Source organism: Scylla paramamosain, chromosome 23, assembly GCF_035594125.1.
Source record: "Scylla paramamosain isolate STU-SP2022 chromosome 23, ASM3559412v1, whole genome shotgun sequence".
Classification (NCBI taxonomy): Eukaryota; Metazoa; Arthropoda; class Malacostraca; order Decapoda; family Portunidae; genus Scylla; species Scylla paramamosain.
Genome location: NC_087173.1, coordinates 8,037,986 through 8,060,485, shown reverse-complemented (window position 1 = coordinate 8,060,485; position 22,500 = coordinate 8,037,986). Strand labels below are relative to the sequence as shown.

The window sequence follows — 22,500 nt, the reverse complement described above, 5'->3', positions numbered from 1 at the left end:
GCTTTCCTTAATTACTATCCACACTGACCTTTTTTTCTAGTTTTTTCTAGTCCTACAGTCACTTCCAAACGTTATACTGGCTAGAAGTTGCGAAACCTATTCTTTCTTTAGTTCCTTTCTCGTGAATGTGTATAAATATTCCATACGTTGCTTTCAGTGCCGTGAATTGTTGCATACCACAGTGAAACAGTTAAAGCACTGCAACTGTAACTGGAAACTAGTGATAGACGATAAAGATGAAAGAATATTTTAAGAATTGCGTATGAAGAGAAAATGTATAAAGATCGTTATTTAGGAAATGAAAACTGTTATAAAAGTGCACTGCAACAGCTAACAGGGTGACTGCCAAAAGAGGTGCAATAGAAATTTCACAACAATAGTGCCTGAGGGAAAACAAAGAATATATTAGTTATTTAGGAAATCAACATTTATCTATACTGTTGTTCCGTGTTCATTTTTCATTTTATTTGTTTCAGCTCTTGTGCTTCAACGGCAAGAGCAATTCATTTATATCCTTTGTCTGTGCGAAGGCTCGACACCCCTGTTTTGGTTTTAACTCAGCACTTACGGCACCCTCAGCTCGATGGCGGTAACGAGGGTGATAACAGGGTGATAAGAGGGTGTTGGCAGGGGGATATCAAGACGATTTAGGGGTGACGCGTTTGAGTGAGGAGGAAATACATAAAGGGAATAACGCAATCCAACACAAAGAAGGATCCGTGACAGAAACAGATCAAGGAAGGCGTTATGGGACCCGCCAGCCATCATGTGACACTGGGAGGGAAAACGGAGCACTGGAAAGAATGTGTGACTGGAAAACCTGAATGACTGGGAGAGACTAGAAGAGGATTTTGAGTGATGAAGTGTGACTGGAATACATGCAAAGATACATGCAAGAGGAAGGAAATGTGTGACTGTGAATAAAAAAAGAAAAAAAGACGAAAGATAATGAGACTTTCTGGATATTAGAAAGTATACATCATGTGACTGCTTCATGAGCGTGACTGGAGGTGTGGGAGTGGAAAGGTGACAAGGTGTGAAGAGAGAAGATAGCGTGTGACTAAAAAAAGGACATTATGAGAGAGAGAATGTTTGAAAATATGACAAAAAAAAAAAAAAGAAACGTGAATGGAAAAGAGTGGCTGTGATTACTACATAGAATAACTAAAAAAAAAAAAAAAATGGAAAAGAGAAAAAGTTCAACTACAAAACGAGGAAGAGGAAGAAAAAGGAGAAAATGACTGAAAATGGAGCAAAAAAGAAAATAAATATAAGCTGGCAACCATCCCCAATTCAGGTAATCCAGCAAGGCAGCGCAGGTAGGCCCATCAATCAACAGGTGTGCAGGGAGCCGGGTGTGATCCAGGAGCGCCGCCACACCTTAGCGAGTCACGTGTCGCCCCATCACGCTTTGTTTTCACGCCCACACCTGTGTATTACCTGTGCTCGTATATCTTGACACGCTGATAGCACTAATGACACCTTCCCCCTAATGTCTCTCTCTCTCTCTCTCTCTCTCTCTCTCTCTCTCTCTCTCTCTCTCTCTCTCTCTCTCTCTAGTAGTTTATTTATTTCCTTTCATCCTCTAGTATAAATTTTCACCTAAATTTTCTTTTCATCTAGAGAGAGAGAGAGAGAGAGAGAGAGAGAGAGAGAGAGAGAGAGAGAGAGAGAGAGAGAGAGAGAGAGAGAGAGAGAGAGAGAGAGAGAGAGAGAGAGAGAGAGAGAGAGAGAGAGCAGTGGACGTCAAAAAATCTGCATAACTATTATATGAGCTGCAAAATATTTCACTATAGCACATCCAATTTTCGTCGCGTTATTAACAAAGGGAAGGCAAAAAAGAAACATATGAGCGAAAAAAAATATAAGTGAAATAAATAATAAATTGAAAAAAAGTTCGCGTGAGGACAAAAAAAAAAAAAAAAAAAAAAAGAAAAAAGAAAATCATTACTCGTTAGCAGAATTCCTCTTTTTCCCTCCATTTCTCCTTCCTCTTTCTTTCTTCCTTCCTTTCTCTCCTCACCTCCTACTTTTCTCTCCTCTCGATAATGTCTCCATTTCTCTTCCCTCTCCTCCTCCTGCTCTTCTCTTGTCTTTTCCTCTACTCTCATTTCGTTTATATTTTCCTTACTTATTTTATCTTCACTTCTGTTTTATTCCCACTTTCTTTTCTCTGTTTCGTTTGTTTCATTTTTCATTTTTCATTCTGAGGTTTCTTTCCTTCCGTCTCTCCGTGTTCTTTCTCCTCTTCCTCTTCCTTAAATCTTCAGTTCTTTGTTTCTGTAATGTCTTTAATTCTATCCTTCCTTCTTCTCTACCTTTCTTTCATCACCTTTTCTTCCTTCCTATTGTAATTCCCAGTTTCTCATTTCTCCTCCTCAATTCCTACTCTTCTTACTCCTCTTGCGTCCTTCCTTCCGTCCTTCCTTTATCATCATTTCTTCTTCTTCCTCCTCCTCCTCCTCCTCCTATTGTCTTCATCTTCGTGTTCTTTTTTCTCTTCCTCTTCCTTAAATTTTCTGTCCTTCAAATTGGAATTACGTCTTTAATTTTATTCCTCCTTCTATTTCTTCTTTCTCTCATCACTTCTTCCTTCCTATCCTAATCCTCACTTTCTCACAATCTTTAACGCTTTCTTCCTTTCCTCACATCTCGATAAGACTCAATTCCTGCTCTTCCTCGTTCTTTCCTTCCTTTAGTCACATTTTCCCATCCTCCTCTTTCTTCTTCCTCTTTTTCTCCTCCTCCCCCTCCTCCTCCTCTTCCCACATTCGCTATCTCATGCCCAAGGTCTCATGAATTAAGTATTTTCTCATCATCTCTCTGTGTTCATTCTTTTACCCTGTTGCGTTATTATCCAGAGAATCTTCCTGGTTCGCTCGTATCAGACTTCAAACCTTGCTCGTGATTCGGATTCAGTTGCTCAGATTCGCTTCAGTTGCTTCGTAATGCAAAGAAAACAAACCTACATCTCTTTGCCTAATTTCAGGAAGAACGCTCAGCAATGTTTGTCTGCTTCTCTCTCTCTCTCTCTCTCTCTCTCTCTCTCTCTCTCTCTCTCTCTCTCTCTCTCTCTCTCTCTCTCTCTCTCTCTCTCTCTCTCTCTCTCTCAGGTTAAAAAAAAAAAATCTATTAGGGAAATTAGTATTACTTGTAGTATTAGTAGTACCATTATGGAAACGTAGTAGTAGTAGTAGTAGTAGTAGTAGTAGTAGTAGTAGTAGTAGTAGTAGTAGTAGTAGTAGTAGTAGTAGTAGTGGTACTAGTAGAGGAAGAGGAAGAGGAGGAGGAGGAGGAGGAGGAGGAGGAGGAGTAATATCTAAAATATATTATCGCGCGTAGCATTATCCACACACATAATTTAGCAAGTTTTTTTTTTTTTTCTTAATTGTATTTTGTATCCTTGGCCTCCACTTCACCTGTAAAACACTAATTTGAAATAATTACCTTCACAAAAACCTAGTGAACTCTGCGTAAATGGCACTACTACTACTACTACTACTACTACTACTACTACTACTACTACTACTGATGATAATAAAAATAATGATAATAATAATAATAATAATGGTATAAAATAAATGTTGAAATATTCATACCACAGTGTTAAATAAGAATGTAAAAAGTTAAATTATGGTTAACAAGAAACAGTAAAATATAAAGGACAAGAGAATATAATCTGGAAGGAAGAAAGGGGAAACAAAAAAAGTAGGGAAAAGCGGGAGGAAAAGAAAACAAATACGGGAAAGTAAGAGAAAAGAAGAGAAGCGGAAAAACTGGGGACAAGAAATTAAAACAAAAACACTCGTAGTAAATGAACAGAAAAAAAAATAAGGAAATGGAGAAATAATGTAAGAGTTGGAATAAAATGAAGGAATAAGAGAAAAAAAAAGTAAAAGTATAAAAGTAGATTTCGTAATAAAGAAAACGAAAAGAAAAACGAGAATAAGAGAAGTCGGAATAAATAAATGAGTAATAGCAAAAAGTAAGAAAGATATGAAAGTAGATTACGTAATAAAAAAAAAAAAGGAAATAAAAAGGAGAACGGCATACAAAAAATAAAATAAAGCAAGAGAAAAGTTGAAAAAAAAAATATATAAAACCATGAAAGCAAAAGAAAAGAAAACAAAGATAAAAAAAAAAAGTAGAAGAGAAAAGATACACGTACAGGCCGCGGAGGATCGGGGAAGCACAAGCAAGGCGTGAGGAGCGGCGTGTCACTAATTACCACACCTAAGTCCTCTTCTCCCCACCACGACCGAGGAGGAGGAGGAGGAGGAGGAGGAGGAGGAGGAGGAGGAGGAGGAGGAGGAACTGGAGGAATTTCAGGGGTGGAGGGATGAGCAATTTTAAAGTTGAGAGACCGACAAGGAAATTGGGAAAGAGTGAAAGAGTTACGACAAAAATACTAAAGAATCACCATCAGAGGGCGTCGCATCGCAGATTACCACACCTGAACTCCACTCCCCCACCCACCCATCCCTCCGAAATGAACGGAAGGAATTTCAAGTTTCGAGGAATGAAAACACGGGGAGAAAAAAAAAAAAAAAAAGTGCTCTAATTAGTTTTTGGCGCCACTCAATGCTCCACCCGAGGCAAGATGGAGAGAGAGATGCTCCGTACTGTGTTTCCCGCCACGACTATTTCATAACATTTACCTGGAGGCGAATATCCCAGAGCATTGTTAGTTACCTTCCCAATACCTGTTCCTCTTGTAATTAAGGTCCTCGCTGAGCCTTTCCTCTCCTCTCCTCTCCTCTCCTTTCCCTCCCTCCCTCCCTCACTCACTCACTCATTCACTCACTCGCTCACTCGCTCGCCTGTCTTCCTCTCCTCTTCTGCTCTCCCTTCTCTCCCTCTTCCTCCCTTTCGCCTCAAACATTGCCAAGGTTACCGAGGAATGTAATAAAATGGCTGACGAGAGAGAGAGAGAGAGAGAGAGAGAGAGAGAGAGAGAGAGAGAGAGAGAGAGAGAGAGAGAGAGAGAGAGAGAGAGAGAGAGAGAGAGAGAGAGAGAGAGAGAGAGAGAGAGAGAGAGAGAGAGAGAGAGAGCATACAGACTGGCTTTAATTAAATGAGCCTATTTTTTAATCTCTGTACAAACACAAACCTCACAGTTACACGAAACGGACCTTTTTTTTTTTTTTTTTCTAAGCATTTTTACAAAGAAGACATCGTAGTTATTATCATACAAGTAAAACTAACATTTCCTTTATTTAGTCTCAGTGAGGAGCGGCGCCGGGGAAAGGGGTGATGGAGGGAAGGGGTGAGGGGGCAACAAACGCCTCTACCCTCTGGCCAGTGAACTAGTGGGCGTGCATCCCATCTCCCGGTGCGGTGTGTGTGTCACGGTCTTGATTGTCGCGATGTAGCACTGTTCCCTCCCTCACCAGCTCGACACAAAGCCGCGGGGCTACACTGACCTGGGAGAGAGACTGACAGGCAGAGGAAGCAATAGCGGGGATGAAGGGACGGTGTGTGTGTGTGTGTGTGTGTGTGTGTGTGTGTGTGTGTGTGTGTGTGTGTGTGTGTGTGTGTGTGTGTGTGTGTGTGTGTGTGTGTGTGTGTGTGTGTGTGTGTGTGTGTGTGTGTGTGTGAGGATGCGGTCTGTAGGCGTCGGTAGGTCGGTCTCTGTCTGTCTCTTTGCTTCTCTCTCTCTCTCTCTCTCTCTCTCTCTCTCTCTCTCTCTCTCTCTCTCTCTCTCTCTCTCTCTTTTGTAAAATGTACTCGAACGCGTTAATGTATTTGTTTCGCAAGGACTTAACCACTGAGCCACTGTGTGAATGTGGATGATGTGGGTTCTGTCACCGTCACTAATACACGTTCTTGCCCTCACGCTTTCATATCTACTCATGTCTAATCACCACCATACGCACTCACACACACCCACATCAACACCCACACTCTCTCTCACACACACACAAGCAAGTCATTAGCTATTGGATCTCTCCTTTGCAGCCCTAGTGTTATCTTCCTTCTATCTCCTTCATCTGTCCCCCGCCACCAGTGAACCAGTTCCTTACGTATAAGCGCTCCTCGGCAGCCAGTGCAGGATACAGTAGAACTCGCAGGGAAGGACTCCAGTGACGAGGTGCGGGTGTCGGTTGCCTGGGATATGCGTTATATTTATAGGCCCGTAAGAAAAGAAAATAGTGGGAAAAAAAGTAAACTACGAGATATCATTTTTCATCATTTCCAATAATAGTGATATAGTGACTTGCCGCCGCCGCCATGTCCTGACGGCGCGGGTCATGTGAGGCACTGCTGACGGCGGCGCGGGGGCGGGGCTGCGTCAGTCACGTCAGGGAGAAAAATGTTTACGGGCGGCGCGAAGGGTGATGTTGTGGGGCGGGCGGCGATATATTCCCGTCGCAGCGAAGGGACGCGGAACAGATTGCATTGACGAGGACCTGATGAAGGCCGGGACATAACCTGCTAGTGGAGACGACGCGATGAGGAGACGATGACGAGGCTGGCACACCGACACGCCGGAATAAAGAACACCCGAGGGAAGAGAAGTAAAAGGTGAACTGATTGCGATGACGAGGACTTGATGAAACATTGACTTGATGAAAAAGCACAGATGATGACGACGAGGCGAGACGAGAGGCAAAGCTGACATCGAGGAGAACAACACCAGGGCGACGGACAGGAAAAGAGGAAGAGATCGCAATACAGAGGAGAATTAGAACATGAAAACAACCTGGAGACCAGACGAGACGAGACGAGACGAGACGAGACGAGGCCAAATCAAGACACTAACTAGAACGAACAACAACCAGGAAAACGAAAGTAAGAAGGTGACAGATGGAGTTGACGAGAAACACGAGATGAAAACATGACGCGACGAGAACATAAGGTGCTGGTGAAGGCGAGGCGAGGCGAGACCAGCACAGTGAGGCGCGTAACAACCTGGCCTGGGAAAATAACATGGATCTCATTACTCCTTTGTGTGTGACGAGAATCAATAGCAGAACAAGGGCATTAGGAGAGAGAGAGAGAGAGAGAGAGAGAGAGAGAGAGAGAGAGAGAGAGAGAGAGAGAGAGAGAGAGAGAGAGAGAGAGAGAGAGAGAGAGAGAGAGAGAGAGAGAGAGAGAGAGAGAGAGAGAGAGAGAGAGAGAGAGAGAGAGAGAGAGAGAGAGAGAGAGAGAACAGGTGGAGGGAGGCAAAGGAGGCGACGAGGCGAGAGAAAGAGAGGCTGGGAGTACAGACGTGAAGAGAAGGAGGGATGGAGTTTGTGGGGGGAGGAGGAGGGGGGGGGGGGGCAGGAGTAACGCCGCTAATTAGGCATAGCCAATAACACATCATTTTCCATTCTAATGAGATGTCAATCGATACCCAAACAGAGGACCTGCGAGACCAGCACCGCCAAGGGAGGAGAAAGGAGGTTACTGGGGCGTCAGGAGGCAGGAAGGACAGAACAGGGAGGAGAAGACTGAAGGATGGGCAGAGATGGCTGGAGAGGAGCGAGGAAGATTAAGGATGGGCTAGGAAGGCTGGAGAGGAGCGAGGAAAATAAGGATGGGATAGAAAAGCGAGGAGGGTTAACACTGGGGGTAGGATGGCTGTACATGGAAAGGGCCGAGGACAGATGGGCTAGAGGGACGAAGAACGCTAGAAAGGGAAGAGAAAGAGTAATAAAGGACGAAGAAGGCTGGGGAGCAACGAGGAAGGGTAAGGTAAGCTTGGGAGTGCCTGGAAGAGACAAGGAAGGCTGAGGAGGAGCAAGAAACGTTGGGGAGAGCTGAGAGTGCCTGAGAGGGATGAGGAAGACTGGTAAGAGCTTGGAAGGGAAGAGGAAGGCTGGGAATGGACGAAAGGAAGAGGAAGCAGAGGACAGGAAGGGAAGACGTGGGAGTAAAAACGCACTGGGAGAACAAAAGGAATGGGAAATAGCAAATGAAAGGAGAGAACATGAACAGGTGCAGAAGAAAAGAAGAGAAAGGGAAGGGAAAAAACATGAACAGGAGAAAGTCCGTCTGGGGAAAACAATGGCGAAGAAAAATAAAGGACAGGTAGAAGGGGAAGAGAACAGAGGGGAGAAGTTGGACAGGTAGAAGAAATAAGGGAAGGGGAAAAAGAGGAGAGTAGAGATAAGTGAAACAGAAAAGGGGAAAGGGAAACAGTAAGAGATGAAAAGGATGGATAAGTAGAAGACGAAAGGAGAAGAGGAAGGGGGAAAGGGGAAGGAAAAACAATAAGGTAAGGAAAATATGGAGAGAGAGATAAGGGAAAGAGTAACAATAACAACATAGACGGTAGAAGAAGGGAAATTATTAGAGATTAGGAGGATAGAATGAAAAAAATACGGACAAGAATTAACATATTGAAAAAAAAAAAAAGGGTTAAAGAAGAAAAAGTGGAAAGAATGATTGAAGAGATGGAGGAAAAGCATCGATAAGAGAGAAAAACATAAATGGAAAACGAGATGAAGTAAAGAATGATAAAAACAGGAGCAGAAAATGAACAGAAAATGAATTAACGTATATAGAGAAAACAGAATCACTAGACAGAAGATGTAAGGGGAAAAAGAAAACAGTACATAAGTGAAAAAAAAGGAAAAGTAGAGATAAAGATAAAAACAAGCGGAGGAAAGATAAAGAGGAAACTGATTCAAACAACAATACATAAGACTTCCACACTTTGCCCTCCTCCTCCTCCTCCTCCTCCTCTTCCTCCTCCTCCTCCCCACCCCCAATGAGCGCGCGGTGATACAGAACTGTTCCTTAACTTTATGTACATTAAGCCGCGAAACAAAAGACTCTCAAACGGCACTCTTCCTTCCACACGCTTCCACTGCCATCACCGTGTGCCCTTTGTTATTCTAATTCCCCTCTTGTGTGTTTGCTGACGCGCTGCCTTTCGTTTGGCGGCATGGAGGAGGAGGAGGAGGAGGAGGAGGAGGAGGAGGAGGAGGAGGAGGAGGAGGAGGAGGAGGAGGAGGTGATGCGAGAGAAAGGGTTAATTTTCAGGAAGTTCGTACACATCCAGGCATTGATGAAATATGCCTCAAATCATCCCAGGTCTCTCTCTCTCTCTCTCTCTCTCTCTCTCTCTCTCTCTCTCTCTCTCTCTCTCTCTCTCTCTCCCTCCCTTTCCTTCTCTTAAATTTTTCCTTTTCTCAAAAAAATATGCTAAACACTTCCTTCCATTTCCTCTCTCTCTCTCTCTCTCTCTCTCTCTCTCTCTCTCTCTCTCTCTCTCTCTCTCTCTCTCTCTCTCTCTCTCTCTCTCTCTCCCCTTCCCTTCCATTTTTCCTCTTAAAAAATCCCAACACTTCCTTGCCTCTCTCTCTCTCTCTCTCTCTCTCTCTCTCTCTCTCTCTCTCTCTCTCTCTCTCTCTCTCTCTCTCTCTCTCTCTCTCTCTCACCTGCTTTAGGAACATTCTAATTAATACTCACAGGCAGTCACAGATAGGAGGTGTATAATATTCAAGCACATCCTCTCCTCTCCTCCCTCCCCTTGGCATAAGACAGGTGTTAATGATCCGCCAGGTGCTCATGACAGGCTTAGGAAGGGAGGTTAATACGAGGCCTCACCTGAGGAAGCCGCGCAGTTCCTCAGGTGGTGTTTCCTAATTATGGTTTTTCTTCCTCTAACCAGGTGAGAGATTTTGCTGCTTCAGGTGAGACACAGTGTATATCCGGCGTGTTTTTCTTGCTGGAGGAGATGAAGGAGCGGAAGGTGAGGGGAAGAGGAGGGTGAGGGGAAGAGGAGGAGAGGGTGCAAGGACAGGAGGATGAGGAGAGATGAAAGGAAAGGTTTAAGAAAGGGAAGAAACGGAAGGGGAGGAGAGAGAGAGAGAGAGAGAGAGAGAGAGAGAGAGAGAGAGAGAGAGAGAGAGAGAGAGAGAGAGAGAGAGAGAGAGAGAGAGAGAGAGAGAGAGAGAGAGAGAGAGAGAGAGCCTAAGAAAGGAAGGAAAATGGGAGAAGAAAAGAATAGGAAGAGGAAATGTTTTGGATTTTGACGCGTTTTTGAGGAGGAGGAGGAGGAGGAGGAGGAGGAGGAGGAGGAGGAGGAGGAGGAGGAGGAGGAGGAGGAGGAGGAGGTTAAGAAGGAAGGATTGTAGGAGGAGGAGGAGGAGGTTAAGAAGGAAAGATTGAAGAAGGAGGAATAACAGCAGCAACACCAATTTAAGAAGGAGGGAAGAAGAGGAGGAGGAGAAGGAGGAGGGCGGGGAGGAATGAAAGAACAGGTAGAGAAAATATTTGGATTCCGGCGGCGCTTTAAGGCTCCTCGCTTCATCCCCGATACCCTGCAGGGACACGTTTTGTTTCCCCCACCTGTCTGAGGGGAATCCTTCAGCCCACGGGTTCTAGGACTGAAATTTCCCTTCAACAAAATCCTGAAAGAAAGTTGCATATTTTTACTGAAACGATGAAAGTGATACCCAGTGTTTTTTTTTCCGTTTTCGTTTTTTTTTCGTTTTTTTTTTTTTTACGTTTTTTTTCACACCACAACCTATGAAGTTTGTGGGGAAAATGGCATGATAAAAATAACATAAATAGCATTCGCACACTTGCACCTGCCCCACACACACACACACACACACACACACACACACACACACACACACACACACACACACACACACACAGCTAGGGCGGACGAAATTCCCAACTTTGAACTTTGCCCCTTAAACATAACAAACAGCAAAGAAACACACACACACACACACACACACACACACACACACACACACACACACACACACACACACACACACACACACACACACAGCAAGACAAGACAGCGATCATTCAGTGAAAAGTTAGTTTTTAGTGTTTGTTAGTCACACGTGGATATCTGCTCTCTCTCTCTCTCTCTCTCTCTCTCTCTCTCTCTCTCTCTCTCTCTCTCTCTCTCTCTCTCTCTCTCCACACTTCTTAAAGTTAAATTTACATAACAGATTTACCTTGGGGGCAGAGAGAGAGAGAGAGAGAGAGAGAGAGAGAGAGAGAGAGAGAGAGAGAGAGAGAGAGAGAGAGAGAGAGAGAGAGAGAGAGAGAGAGAGAGAGAGAGAGAGAGAGAGAGAGAGAGAGAGAGAGAGAGAGATGAGAAAAGAGGAAGGAAATGAGAATGAGGATGAGTGATTGATTAAGGACAGTAAGAAAAGAAGAAACTGAACCGAAAGCTGAAAAGGAAGAAAAGGGGGAAAAAAAAAGGACCAGGAAGTTACGAAGGAGATGGAAAGGAAACAACAAAAGAAAGGAAACAATAAAATAAATAAATAGGAAGGAAGATGCTTACAAATTGAAGGAAACACGAAACACATGGGATAAATAAACGGAAATAAGCAGACGAACAGAAGGAAACAAACACGACAATAAAAGGGAACATAGGAGATAAAGGTGAAATTTGAAACGTCCAAACTTTAGCGCTTTTGAACTTGAGAAAAATGAGATAGTGTGAAAGCTCAAGACATTTACCCTTCCTTTCCCTTCTCTTTCCTATTCTCTCCTCCTCCCTTTCTTTCCCTTTACTTCTCCTTCATTCCTCTCCTTTCGTTTTCTTAGTTTCCGTCTAACTTTTCTCTTCCATTTCCTTTTTTTTTCATTTTCTTCTTTCTCCTTTACTTTGCTTTTTGTCCCTCTTCATTTTCCTTCCCTTCCTCTAATATTCCTTTATTTTCTTGTTTATTTTCTTTCCCTGCCTCTTTTTTCTATTACTATCTTTGCTTTCATTTATATTTTCTTTCCCATCCTTTACTTTCTTATCCTTTCCTTTCCTCTGCCTTTATTTTATTATTTATTTTTCCTCCTTTCCACTCGACTTTTTATGTGTTTTATTTCTCTCTCTCTCTCTCTCTCTCTCTCTCTCTCTCTCTCTCTCTCTCTCTCTCTCTCTCTCTCTCTCTCTGGAAAAATTATTTGCTTTTTCAAAATTCATGAGCAAATTTTGAGTTCATGTCTTTCCATTTGGTGCATTTTCAAAACATTCTTTGCTTTCACTTTCCAAAATTTCCTTCAATAATTCAGTTTGAACATGAAAGAGGGAAAACACTCACCTTGCTCTCTCCACCCCCTCTCTCTCTCTCTCTCTCTCTCTCTCTCTCTCTCTCTCTCTCTCTCTCTCTCTCTCTCTCATGTTTGGTTGAAAAGATTTATTTTCGTGGAAACTTTGTGTAGCTTTTCTCTTCCTCATCTATCTTTACTTATTTCTCTTTATCATGTCTTCCCTTTATTCCTTTTCTTTCCTTTTCCTCCATTTTCCCAAGTAGCTTGTGGTGTTTTTATACCATTTATATTATCTCTATCAGTTATTCTCTCTCTCTCTCTCTCTCTCTCTCTCTCTCTCTCTCTCTCTCTCTCTCTCTCTCTCTCACATGGGTGTCCTTTTTTCCCCCCCCCTTTTTATTCGTGGTAATTTCTTCCTTGCTTCATTTATCACTCATTAGTACATTTTCCCTCCGTCAGCAGATTCTCTTATTACCTGTTTTTCCTTCCCTCTAACACTGGACCGTCGCCGCCGCCTCCGTCTCCGTCTCCGCCGCCGCCGCCGCCGCCGCCGCCGCCGCCGCCGCCGCCGCCGCCGCCGCCTCCGCCTCCTCCTCCTCGTCTCAGTCCAATTTCGCTCTTAAAAATGTTCTGATTACTCCAAGATTTTTTTGTTTATAAGGAAGATGATAATTAAGAAAATGTTTAAAAATGCAGATCCTTTAAATAAATTGTGATAAAATGCTTCAGATAATTTAGGAAACATCCAAGATTCTGATAAAATGCTCCAGAATATTCAGTTAACACTCAACAGGACTCTGATAAAATGTTACAGAAAACTCGGTAAACACTAAAAAAATTCTAATAAAATGCCCCCATAATTTCTTTAAGTACTAAAAAATTCAGATTTTTTGCAGATATTTCCGTAAGCACTCAGGAAAATTCTGATATCATCCTCCAAAAAATTCTGTAAAGTAAATATAAAAATCTCCAGGAAATTCAGTTCGCGAAAATCAATATCAATCAATATCGAAAAGTTAATATTCACGGAAAATTCAGATAAAATTCTTCAGAAAGATCAGCCAACATTAAAAAAAATCTGTAGTATCCCCCAGAATATTCGGATAACAGAAAATTACCTCAAAACACCAAAATCCTGCCAGTCCTCAAGAAAATTCTGATACTTCTCCAGAAAATTCTGATAACGTTCGAAGTGTCGTAAATATCACTTTTATGTTCGGTCTTGCCACCCACAGCGTCACCGTCCACCTTCAGCCTGCCCCCGCGTTCCCTCCCCTTGTCCCCCCCAAGTGTGAAGTGGCCGGGGGGTAATTTAATTCTCTAAATGCCACTATAAATGCGCTTTAGTGGATGGAAACTCGCGCTTGAATTTACCGTTAACGCGAGGGTGGGAGGACCTGGCGGCAAGCGAACGATATGCTGTGTTGTTGTTGTTGTTGTTGTTGTTGTTGTTGATGATGATTTCTTCTCATTATTATTATTATTATTATTCCTTTCTTTTCTTATTAATTCTTCTGTTGTTGCTGTTGCTGCTGCTGCTGATGCTGCTGGTGCTGTTGTTGTTGTTGTTCTTGCTACTGCTGCTGTTCTTATTCTCACTCTTTTCTTCATTCTTCTTCTTCTTCTTCTAATTCTTCTCCTAATTCTTCTGATTCTGGTTCTTCTTCTTCTTCTTCTTCTTTTTCTTCTATTTCCTGTTATTATTATCATCATTACAATTATTATCATGACTATTATTACTAGACGTGGAAATGATGAAATGCGTCCTCTCGATATGGTCACTAAACACGTAAATTAGCGTGCAAAAATAATATATTCTCTCTCTCTCTCTCTCTCTCTCTCTCTCTCTCTCTCTCTCTCTCTCTCTCTCTCTCTCTCTCTCTCTCTCTCTCTCTGTTATTCGCCATTTGCTTCCAACTTTTACAACTCCAAAGCGGCAACGAAAGAGCGAAATGAAATGGAATGAGAGACAAAGGGAGGGAAGGAACAGGAGGAAGGTAGGACGGAAGGAATGGCGAGGGAAGGTAAATGAGGTAAGGAAGGAAAGGCGGAAGGAGGCGGGAAGAGGAAAGGAAATTGAGACTAGGAGGAAGAAGCAGAGAAGGAGGAAAGGCAATGAGCAGTATAAGAGAAAGGAATGAAGGAAGGAAAAGCGAAGTTACAGAAAGGAGGAAGGGAGGAAGGAAGGAAGGAGGCACAGGAAGAGAGATGGGAAGAAGGAGAAGGAGAAGAAGGAGTAGGAGGAGGAGAGAAGCCAGAGAAGAGAAACCGGAAGAGTAGGAGGAAGGGCAATACCAGAGAAGAGAAACGAGAGGAGAGAAACCGGAGGAGGAGGAGGAGGAGGAGGAGGAGGAGGAGGAGCAAAACCAGAGAAGAGAAACCGGAGAAGGAGGAGGAGGAGGTGGAAGAGGAGGAAGAGGCAAGGAGCAAGGTTGGAATATCAGCTTAAGTGCTCACGTTACAGTCAACAGTAACAAGCGAGTGTTCCGTCGTTTGCCTAAATGCTCCTGCTGGTGCTGCTGCCACTGCTACTCTCGCTGCTTGCGTGTCCTGGCGGGGCGGTGGAAACTTGGTGGTGCATTTAATAAAGTTTGTCTGCGTGTTAACTGCTCCCTTGAAATCCTTGCGTCGCCTCATAATTCTGTCCCTTATTTCCAACCTGCGCGTGTTCCCAGGTAATTAAATACAGGTGTTATCGAGTGTTAATTGTCCCTAATGAGGTGAGTCTGCATGTGCACAGGTGATAGATTAATTATGGGATCAGGTATATTCGTAATTAATTCCCTACGTGACAGGTGTGCTTCCTTATCGCGTCTGTGTCTAATTAACTTTTTCCAGGTGGTGATTTGCAGCTCATGTTTGGTCTGATTGGCTTTGTTTTCACGCGACAAATAGCGATGCATCAGTAATCACCCTCAATTATGGCGTGACCTAATATTTATTTTCCTTTTAGTTGTTTCTCTCATGTCATCCTTAATATTTCAATACTTCTGTTCCTTTCTGAGTTCCTTTTCTTCATTCTTCTGTCTGTTTCAAGTGTCCCTTCATCTTTCCTTTCTCTTGAATTTTCTCACTGGCCTCGTTTCTTGTCATATTTGATATTTCTCCTTTTAAACAATTTTTCCCTTCGTGTTTCATTATTCGGTCTGTGTTTCTACTTCCTTTGTTATTCGGGTGTTATTATTCATTTCCCTTGCACTTTCTTTGGCTTCGTTCCGCTCGCTTTAATTAATATTTCATTGTTTACTTTTTTTATTATTTTTTTTTATTCGTGTTTCATTCTTAAGTTTGTATTTCTACGTCTTTTATTATTTGAATGGTCTTGTATTATTCTTTTCTCTTTTGTTTCTTCGTTCAAGTTACTTTAACATTTCACTGCTTATTGATTTTTTTGTTGTTGTTGTTTTCCCGTGTATTTAATTTTTCGGTCCAGGTTTACATTTCCAGCTTTAATTGAATGCTGTTTTCATTGCCCTTTTTAATGTACTTTGTTTTTTTAGTCGTGTTTAATATTTAACCAGTTTTTTATATTATTTTTATTATTTTCCCTCGTTTCTTTCCTTGGGTGCGTTTCTGTTTTCTCCATTACTTGCATGTTCGTTTCACTCTGTCTTTCACTGTTCTTGTGTTCTCGTATCTTCGTTCACGTCACCTTTAATATTTCACTATTTTCTTTTTTCAATATTTTCCATCGCATGTATCAGTCTTCGAGCCGTGTTTCAATTTCCTTCGTTATTTGCAAGTTCCAATCACTATTTCTTTTCTTGTACTTCCTTTTTAGCACTCTCATTCAATATTCTCCATTTCTTTCTCTTTCTTTCCCTGACATCATTCACATTTTCACTTCGTCCTATGTTTGTGTGAGCCTTTCACTCTTGTATTGTTCTTTCTCGTGTCTTCGTTTATACCACCTTCAATATTTCTCTAATTCATGTTTTGTTCTGTTCTTTTTTTTTCACCAATACTTTTCCTTCGGGCGCATCAATCTCCTATCCTTGTTTCTATTTTTTCTTCATTAACTGCACTTCTCTTTTTTAGTCTCTAAGTTTAATATTTCTCTGCCTGATTTTCTCTGTGTGTGTATTTCTTTTACTTTGTGTCTTTGTCTCTGTTTCTTTTCATCTTTCAGTATGTCTGTCTATCGCAAACCCCATCTCACCCTCTCCTACCTCTCCCCAGCCTCTCTTTCTCTCTCCTAACTTTTATTTTCTCTCTCTCTTTCCCGTGTATCATTTTTCGATCCAAGTTTCAATTCCCTGCGTTATTTGGAAGCCGCTCCTTTCACCGCTCCATTTCTCGCACCCGCGTTTAATTTTGCCGCTGTTCTCTTTCACCAATGGAGCAGCTGCCTCATTTTAATAAGCGAATCATCACATTACCTGGGCCAACATTACCTTGCTAATCAGGTGAATCCACGCGTCCCAGCACAACTGATCTGAGCAGGCGGAGCTGACTAGTGCACGAGCAGGCAAAATAGACGAGCTGGGAAAGATAGGATGGATGGTCTGGAGAGAAAAGGGTGATTAGGAAGAAGAGGAGGATAGATTTAGAGAGAGAATGTAGGAATAGGAGAAAAAAAGATGATAAGAATAGGTATGAATAAAGAAGTTAAGGAATGGTGGTATGAAAATATGATAATGATGGCAATAAAGAGGAGGACAAGTTAAAAAAGGGAAAATAACGGAAGAATATGTAAGTAAGGAAAGATGATGTGATGAGGAATAAGATAATGATGAAGAGAGAAAGAGAGATCATTAGAGAAAAATGGAGGAGCTGGAGAAAAAGATGATGATGATGATGATGATGATGATGATGAGGAGGAGGAGGAGGAGGAGGAGGAGGAGGAGGAGGAGGAGGAGGAGGAGGAGGAGGAGGAGGAGGAGGATAGATTAAGATAGAAAGATGAAAGAACAAACGGAAAAGATGATGATGAGAATAAAAAAAAAACGACGATGATGAGGAAAACAGGAAAAATTGAGAAACAAAAAAAAAAATATGAGAACAGGTTAAAAGGAAAGAAATGAGGAATAAAGTAAGAAAGGACGATGTGAAGAAAAAAAAAGATTAAGAGGAGGAGGAGAATAGATTAAGAGGGAAAAATGGAGAAACAAGAGATGATGATGATAATGATGAGGAGGAGGAGGAGAAGAATGGGTAAAGAGAGATAAAATGTGAGAACAAAGAGCTTAAGGAAAGATGGTATGAAGAGAAAAGATGATAATGACAATGAAAATGAGGAGAAAATAAAACAAAAGAATAACTAAGGTAAAGAAGGACAATGTGAACAGGAAAAAAATAATAACAATATGATGACGACAAACTAAAGGAAGATAAGTGAGGATGATGTGGAAAAAGAATAATGATAATATGAAAAGGAAATGGAAAGAGGAATGGGTAAAAAAAAAGGATAATAAAACTAAAAGGATGGTGATAATGACGAAAAGGAAAAGAAAACGGATGGGAAAGTAGAAAGAAAAGGAAAAATAGAAAAGGAAGGAAAGAAGTGATGTAGTGGAGAAAACACGACGAGAGAGAGAGAGAGAGAGAGAGAGAGAGAGAGAGAGAGAGAGAGAGAGAGAGAGAGAGAGAGAGAGAGAGAGAGAAATCTTCAACAAGGGAAAGTAAATGAATATGGGTGATGGAAAGAATGGACGATAATGAGAAATGAGGAAAGAAACGAGCGAGAGAGCGAAAGAGGGGAGGGAGAGAAAGAGATTGGAGGGAATAGAAGGGAAATTTTCAGAACAAGGGAAACAAGATGAACATGAGTTTGCGACGTAAACGTAATGAGAGAGAGAGAGAGAGAGAGAGAGAGAGAGAGAGAGAGAGAGAGAGAGAGAGAGAGAGAGAGAGAGAGAGAGAGAGAGAGAGAGAGAGAGAGAGAGAGAGAGAGAGAGAGAGAGAGAGATACTATTAGCATATATTCTCCTTCTACCTGCCGAACACACGAATGAATATACACACCTGCCTCCTACATAATATACCCCCCTACACATACACACACACACACACACACACACACACACACACACACACACACACACACACACACACACACACACACACACACACACACACACACACCTAGGTGCAGCGGGAAGGTGAAGCTGCGGTGCTTAATGAGTATTCTGAGATTAAAGCTGGTGCAGAGTTTTGCCGAGCAGGTGTAGGCAGGTGAAGTGGATTTAAGCAGGTGCGAGACTCTAAGTATCTCAAAGTTCACTAAAACTCTTGATTTGCCTCACGTACAAGTTATAGCGAAGGGAAGGCACAGCTCTTTCCCGCTCTTATTAGTGCTTGCCTCGTGTCTTCCAATTCAGGGAGTTCCCGCGGCACGCAATCAGCGAGCAGCGCCAGTGATGGAGTGAGCGCCGGTGCTCGTGTCGGTGTTCAGAGACGCGGCTCAAAACACCTCACCACTCTCTCGCCACGACTCCTCCTGCTAAGTGATGCCCTTTGATTGAATTTGGCACTTCAGTAAGCCGCAGCGGGAGAGGGGTTGGGGGTGTGGGGGTGCCGTGGGCGGTGAGGCGCGTGGGGAACTCCCGGGAGGTGAGGGAATAGTTCCTGTTTGACTCGGAAGAATGATGATGACCCTCGGCGTGGTGATGACAAACTCTGGCTTTGGTGGAAAGAGGCGATACAAATGAATACATGCCTATGATCTGATTACTTCTACACAATCATGCTGAAGTCTTCTAATTCTGTGTCTGTGTACTGAAGTAAAATACAAAAGGACACATTGTTATGTGTTGTTGTCTTGTGTTCCAGACGCTGCCGCTGCCCAACGGCTCGGTGTCCAAGAGGAACACGGACGGCGGCCTCTTCGGCACCACTCCGCGGGTGTCCACTGACCGCGCCAAGACCTCGCGCAGCCTTGGGGGTAGCCTCAGGCGAGTGTGCAGCAGCAGTGGCACTTCTGCTGGCCTGGGGGACTCGCACGGCGGCAGCAGCAAGGGTGGCTCCGGCAGTCTGGTGGGCGCGACGGGCAGCGGGAGCCTAAGGGAGACTGCCTCCTCCACGCCGGCATCTGCCACACCCGTCAGCTGTCGGCGGGCGACGGCAAACCATCGCGCAGCCACTGTGGTGACCACCGCGGGGCCGCCGCCGCGCTACCACGTCTCCGAGTACACCTTCGAGCGGGAACACCCGGACTCGCCCTTCTCCGACGAGAAGGACTCCAACGAGAAGAAGAAAGGTGAGTGCAGTGCCCCAGGGAGGGCGCCACACTGCGGCGACCATCAGTGTTAGTCACAAATAATGGTATACACAAATGCAGAGCAATAACACGCGGAAAAGTTGGTCCACAAAACACTACACTTGAAGAATTATGAAAATGTGGATTTTAATATCTTAATATTTTAACTTTGCAACATTTGCTATAAAATATTAGCCAAACTGTTTTACGCTGCCGATTATAACTGTGAGGTGCAGGGAAGGCAGGCACAAAGGAGTCACGAGGCAGGCAAACAATGAGAGGCTTTGATATTTGAAAGGGTGGTGATAACTCGAGAAACGAGAACAAGACAGTGACCCCTATAAGAACATAAGGAAGATGATGATGAAGAAAAAAATTGCATTTTTTCCTAAACTTTGTGTCTGCATCAGCTCTGGGAAAACATGGAAGATAAAACATTGATTTAATGTGTGTGTGTGTGTGTGTGTGTGTGTGTGTGTGTGTGTGTGTGTGTGTGTGTGTGTGTGTGTGTGTGTGTGTGTGTGTGTGTGTGTGTGTGTGTGTGTGTGTGTGTGTGTGTGTGTGTGTGTGTGTGTGTGTGTGTGTGTGTGAGAGAGAGAGAGAGAGAGAGAGAGAGAGAGAGAGAGAGAGAGAGAGAGAGAGAGAGAGAGAGAGAGAGAGAGAGAGAGAGAGAGAGAGAGAGAGAGAGAGAGAGAGAGAGAGAGAGAGAGAGAGAGAGAGAGAGAGAGAGAGAGAGAGAATGCAGGGATGGATAAGAATTAGTATGGAAGAGTGCATTGGAGGAGAGTAAATCAGATGACCTTTAAACATCATCACTAAAATATTACAAACACACGCAGCCGCACTGTAGATACACACACACACACACACACACACACACACACACACACACACACACACACACACACACACACACACACACACACACACACACACACACACACACACACACACACAATCCTGAGAACGACGCACAAGAGAGAGAGAGAGAGAGAGAGAGAGAGAGAGAGAGAGAGAGAGAGAGAGAGAGAGAGAGAGAGAGAGAGAGAGAGAGAAACGGAACGGAGTACAAACTTTCTAACTTTTCTGCATAACCTCTCTCTCTCTCTCTCTCTCTCTCTCTCTCTCTCTCTCTCTCTCTCTCTCTCTCTCTCTCTCTCTCTCTCTCTGTGTGTGTGTGTGTGTGTGTGTGTGTGTGTGTGTGTGTGTGTGTGTGTGTGTGTGTGTGTGTGTGTGTGTGTGTGTGTGTGTGTGTGTGTGTGTGTGTAGCAGGCAGTGAGAATGAACAGGTGGGAGTAATTCTTTTCTCACTCTCTTAGCAATGTTTTCTCTAAACTTTCCTCTGTATTTCATTCTCTTTCGTCCCTTTTTCTTTAGAGAGTAAGAGTTGCTTAGAGCAATTCTCTCTCTCTCTCTCTCTCTCTCTCTCTCTCTCTCTCTCTCTCTCTCTCTCTCTCTCTCTCTCTCTCTCTCTCTCTCTCTCTCTCTCTCCCCGTCGCCACGTCATAAATGCAACACTGTGTCAACAACTGTAATATATTCCCGTCTGGCGCACCACACCTGTGTATTACTTCCGCGCCAACAATATCATAACCGGGGCGGCGTCAATAACAATGAAATTCGGCAGGTGAGCAGGTACAGGTGTTTCATCATAGGAAACTCCCACCTGGTGTGTATTTTTTGGTGTGTGTGTGTGTGTGTGTGTGTGTGTGTGTGTGTGTGTGTGTGTGTGTGTGTGTGTGTGTGTGTGTGTGTGTGTGTGTGTGTGTGTGTGTGTGTGTGTGTGTGTGTGTGTGTGTGTGTCCGCGCGTGCCACCAGTGTACTCATTAGGTACTTTACAAGGTTGGTAGGTTACTAGGTCACACGTTACAGAACTATTGAAGTGCTCAGTTACAGGGAAAGAAACAACCATTACTTGGAGTCCAGAACAGGCAGACTACATCGCGCCGTGCCTCTCGCCCACAGACAGGCTCCAGGCGGGCGTGTCCTCGGCAGGGTGGGAGGCGTACTCGTGGCGTCACTGGTGCGTGCTGGCGGCGCTGCTACTGCTGAGTGGCGGGGTGGTGCTGGCGGTGGCGCTGCCGCTGGCCGCCCGCCGAGACGCCCACCCCCGCCCGCATGACGCCCTCGCGCGAGTCCACCGCATCCTCAGCACCGTGCCGCTCATCGACGGGTGAGTGTTGCTGTGTTGTCGTAGTGTTACCTGTGTCACGGCGTTTCTGTTCGCCTGTGTGTTTCTCTCCATGTGTGTCTGTATTTATGTCCGTGTGTGTGGGTCTCTGTCCATGTGTCTGTGTTTCTGTCCGTGTGTGTCTGTGTTTCTGTCCGTGTGTCTGTGTTTCTGTCCGTGTGTCTGTGTTTGTCCGTGTGCAGTTGTGTTGCCATATCTTTGTTGCTGTATGTCTGTCCCTGTGATGTTGATGTATTACTGTGTGTGCCCATCTGTTGCCAATGTATTGGGAGTGTCTGGGTGAGTGCCTTGTGTTGCCTCCCCACCTCCACCTCCTCCATCATCCATTAAACAGATAAGTCTTTCCTGAACCCTTCTTCCTTCCTCCCGCCAGCAGGGCAAACACACATTCCCTCACCCTAACCAGACACGCAGCCTAACCTAAAGGCGGACCAACTTCTCCCACACTTGATGGCCTAACCTTCGTCAGGCGGGTGCTCCATCTCACTTTCTTCCTCTTGCTCCATAACACAATCACTGCCGCTGCTCCCCCGCGCGCCTGTCACTGCTACAAGATCACCGACGCCTTTTACCGCCCAGCAAGGGGGAATGTGAGGAGCGTTGAGTAGACGTTCACTTCTATACGTGCATTAGGCGAGTCACAGAATGATGGATACAGCTCCTCATTGTTCCTCCTGCTGGCTGTAATGATGGACGGGCTGCCAATCATCCGTCATTCTACATCTGCCTCCGTCTCTTCTCTTGTCTTATCGCATCCAGCTTCCCTTCCCATTGCTGGACGCATGAGTAATTACTGAACAAATGTATGTCTTTTAGGCACGAATTCCCTTCTTTCTTTTCTTATATTGCCTTCTGTTATACAATATATATGTCGTGGTTAGTTTTTCTCAACATGTAGTGTAGGGGAGTGGAATCAAACAGCCCGAGTCGGGACTTCAAAGTTTGTTGCTGTTTGTAATCCCTTGTAATTGGACCCCAAATAAATACATTTTGACTTTGATTCTCTGGAAGTGGCAAGTTGAGCAGGATTTTTTTCCCCTTGAGAAGACTCTATTAATTAATATGTAAAAAAAAAAAAAAAAAAAAAAAATCCATCCCCCTTGTGGTAAATAATAAAATGCTACGTATTTTCTACCTGCGTCATGTTACCTG

The 22,500-nt window shown here is 43.8% G+C and overlaps 1 protein-coding gene and 1 long non-coding RNA gene across 3 annotated transcripts in view; one reads left to right on the top strand and one right to left on the bottom strand.

The window, feature by feature from the left end:
• Positions 1–22,500, bottom strand: part of LOC135112097 (uncharacterized) — a 210,882-nt gene that overhangs the window by 34,617 nt on the left and 153,765 nt on the right. The window lies entirely within an intron of this gene.
• The window catches only part of LOC135112096 (dipeptidase 1-like), a 185,789-nt gene that overhangs the window by 91,284 nt on the left and 72,005 nt on the right, over positions 1–22,500 (top strand). For both annotated transcript variants that reach the window (XM_064026058.1, XM_064026059.1), the window contains exons 3-4: positions 18,730–19,156; positions 21,123–21,330. In XM_064026058.1, coding sequence (XP_063882128.1) covers positions 18,730–19,156; positions 21,123–21,330 — 635 coding nt within the window. The remainder of the gene's footprint in view (positions 1–18,729; positions 19,157–21,122; positions 21,331–22,500) is intronic.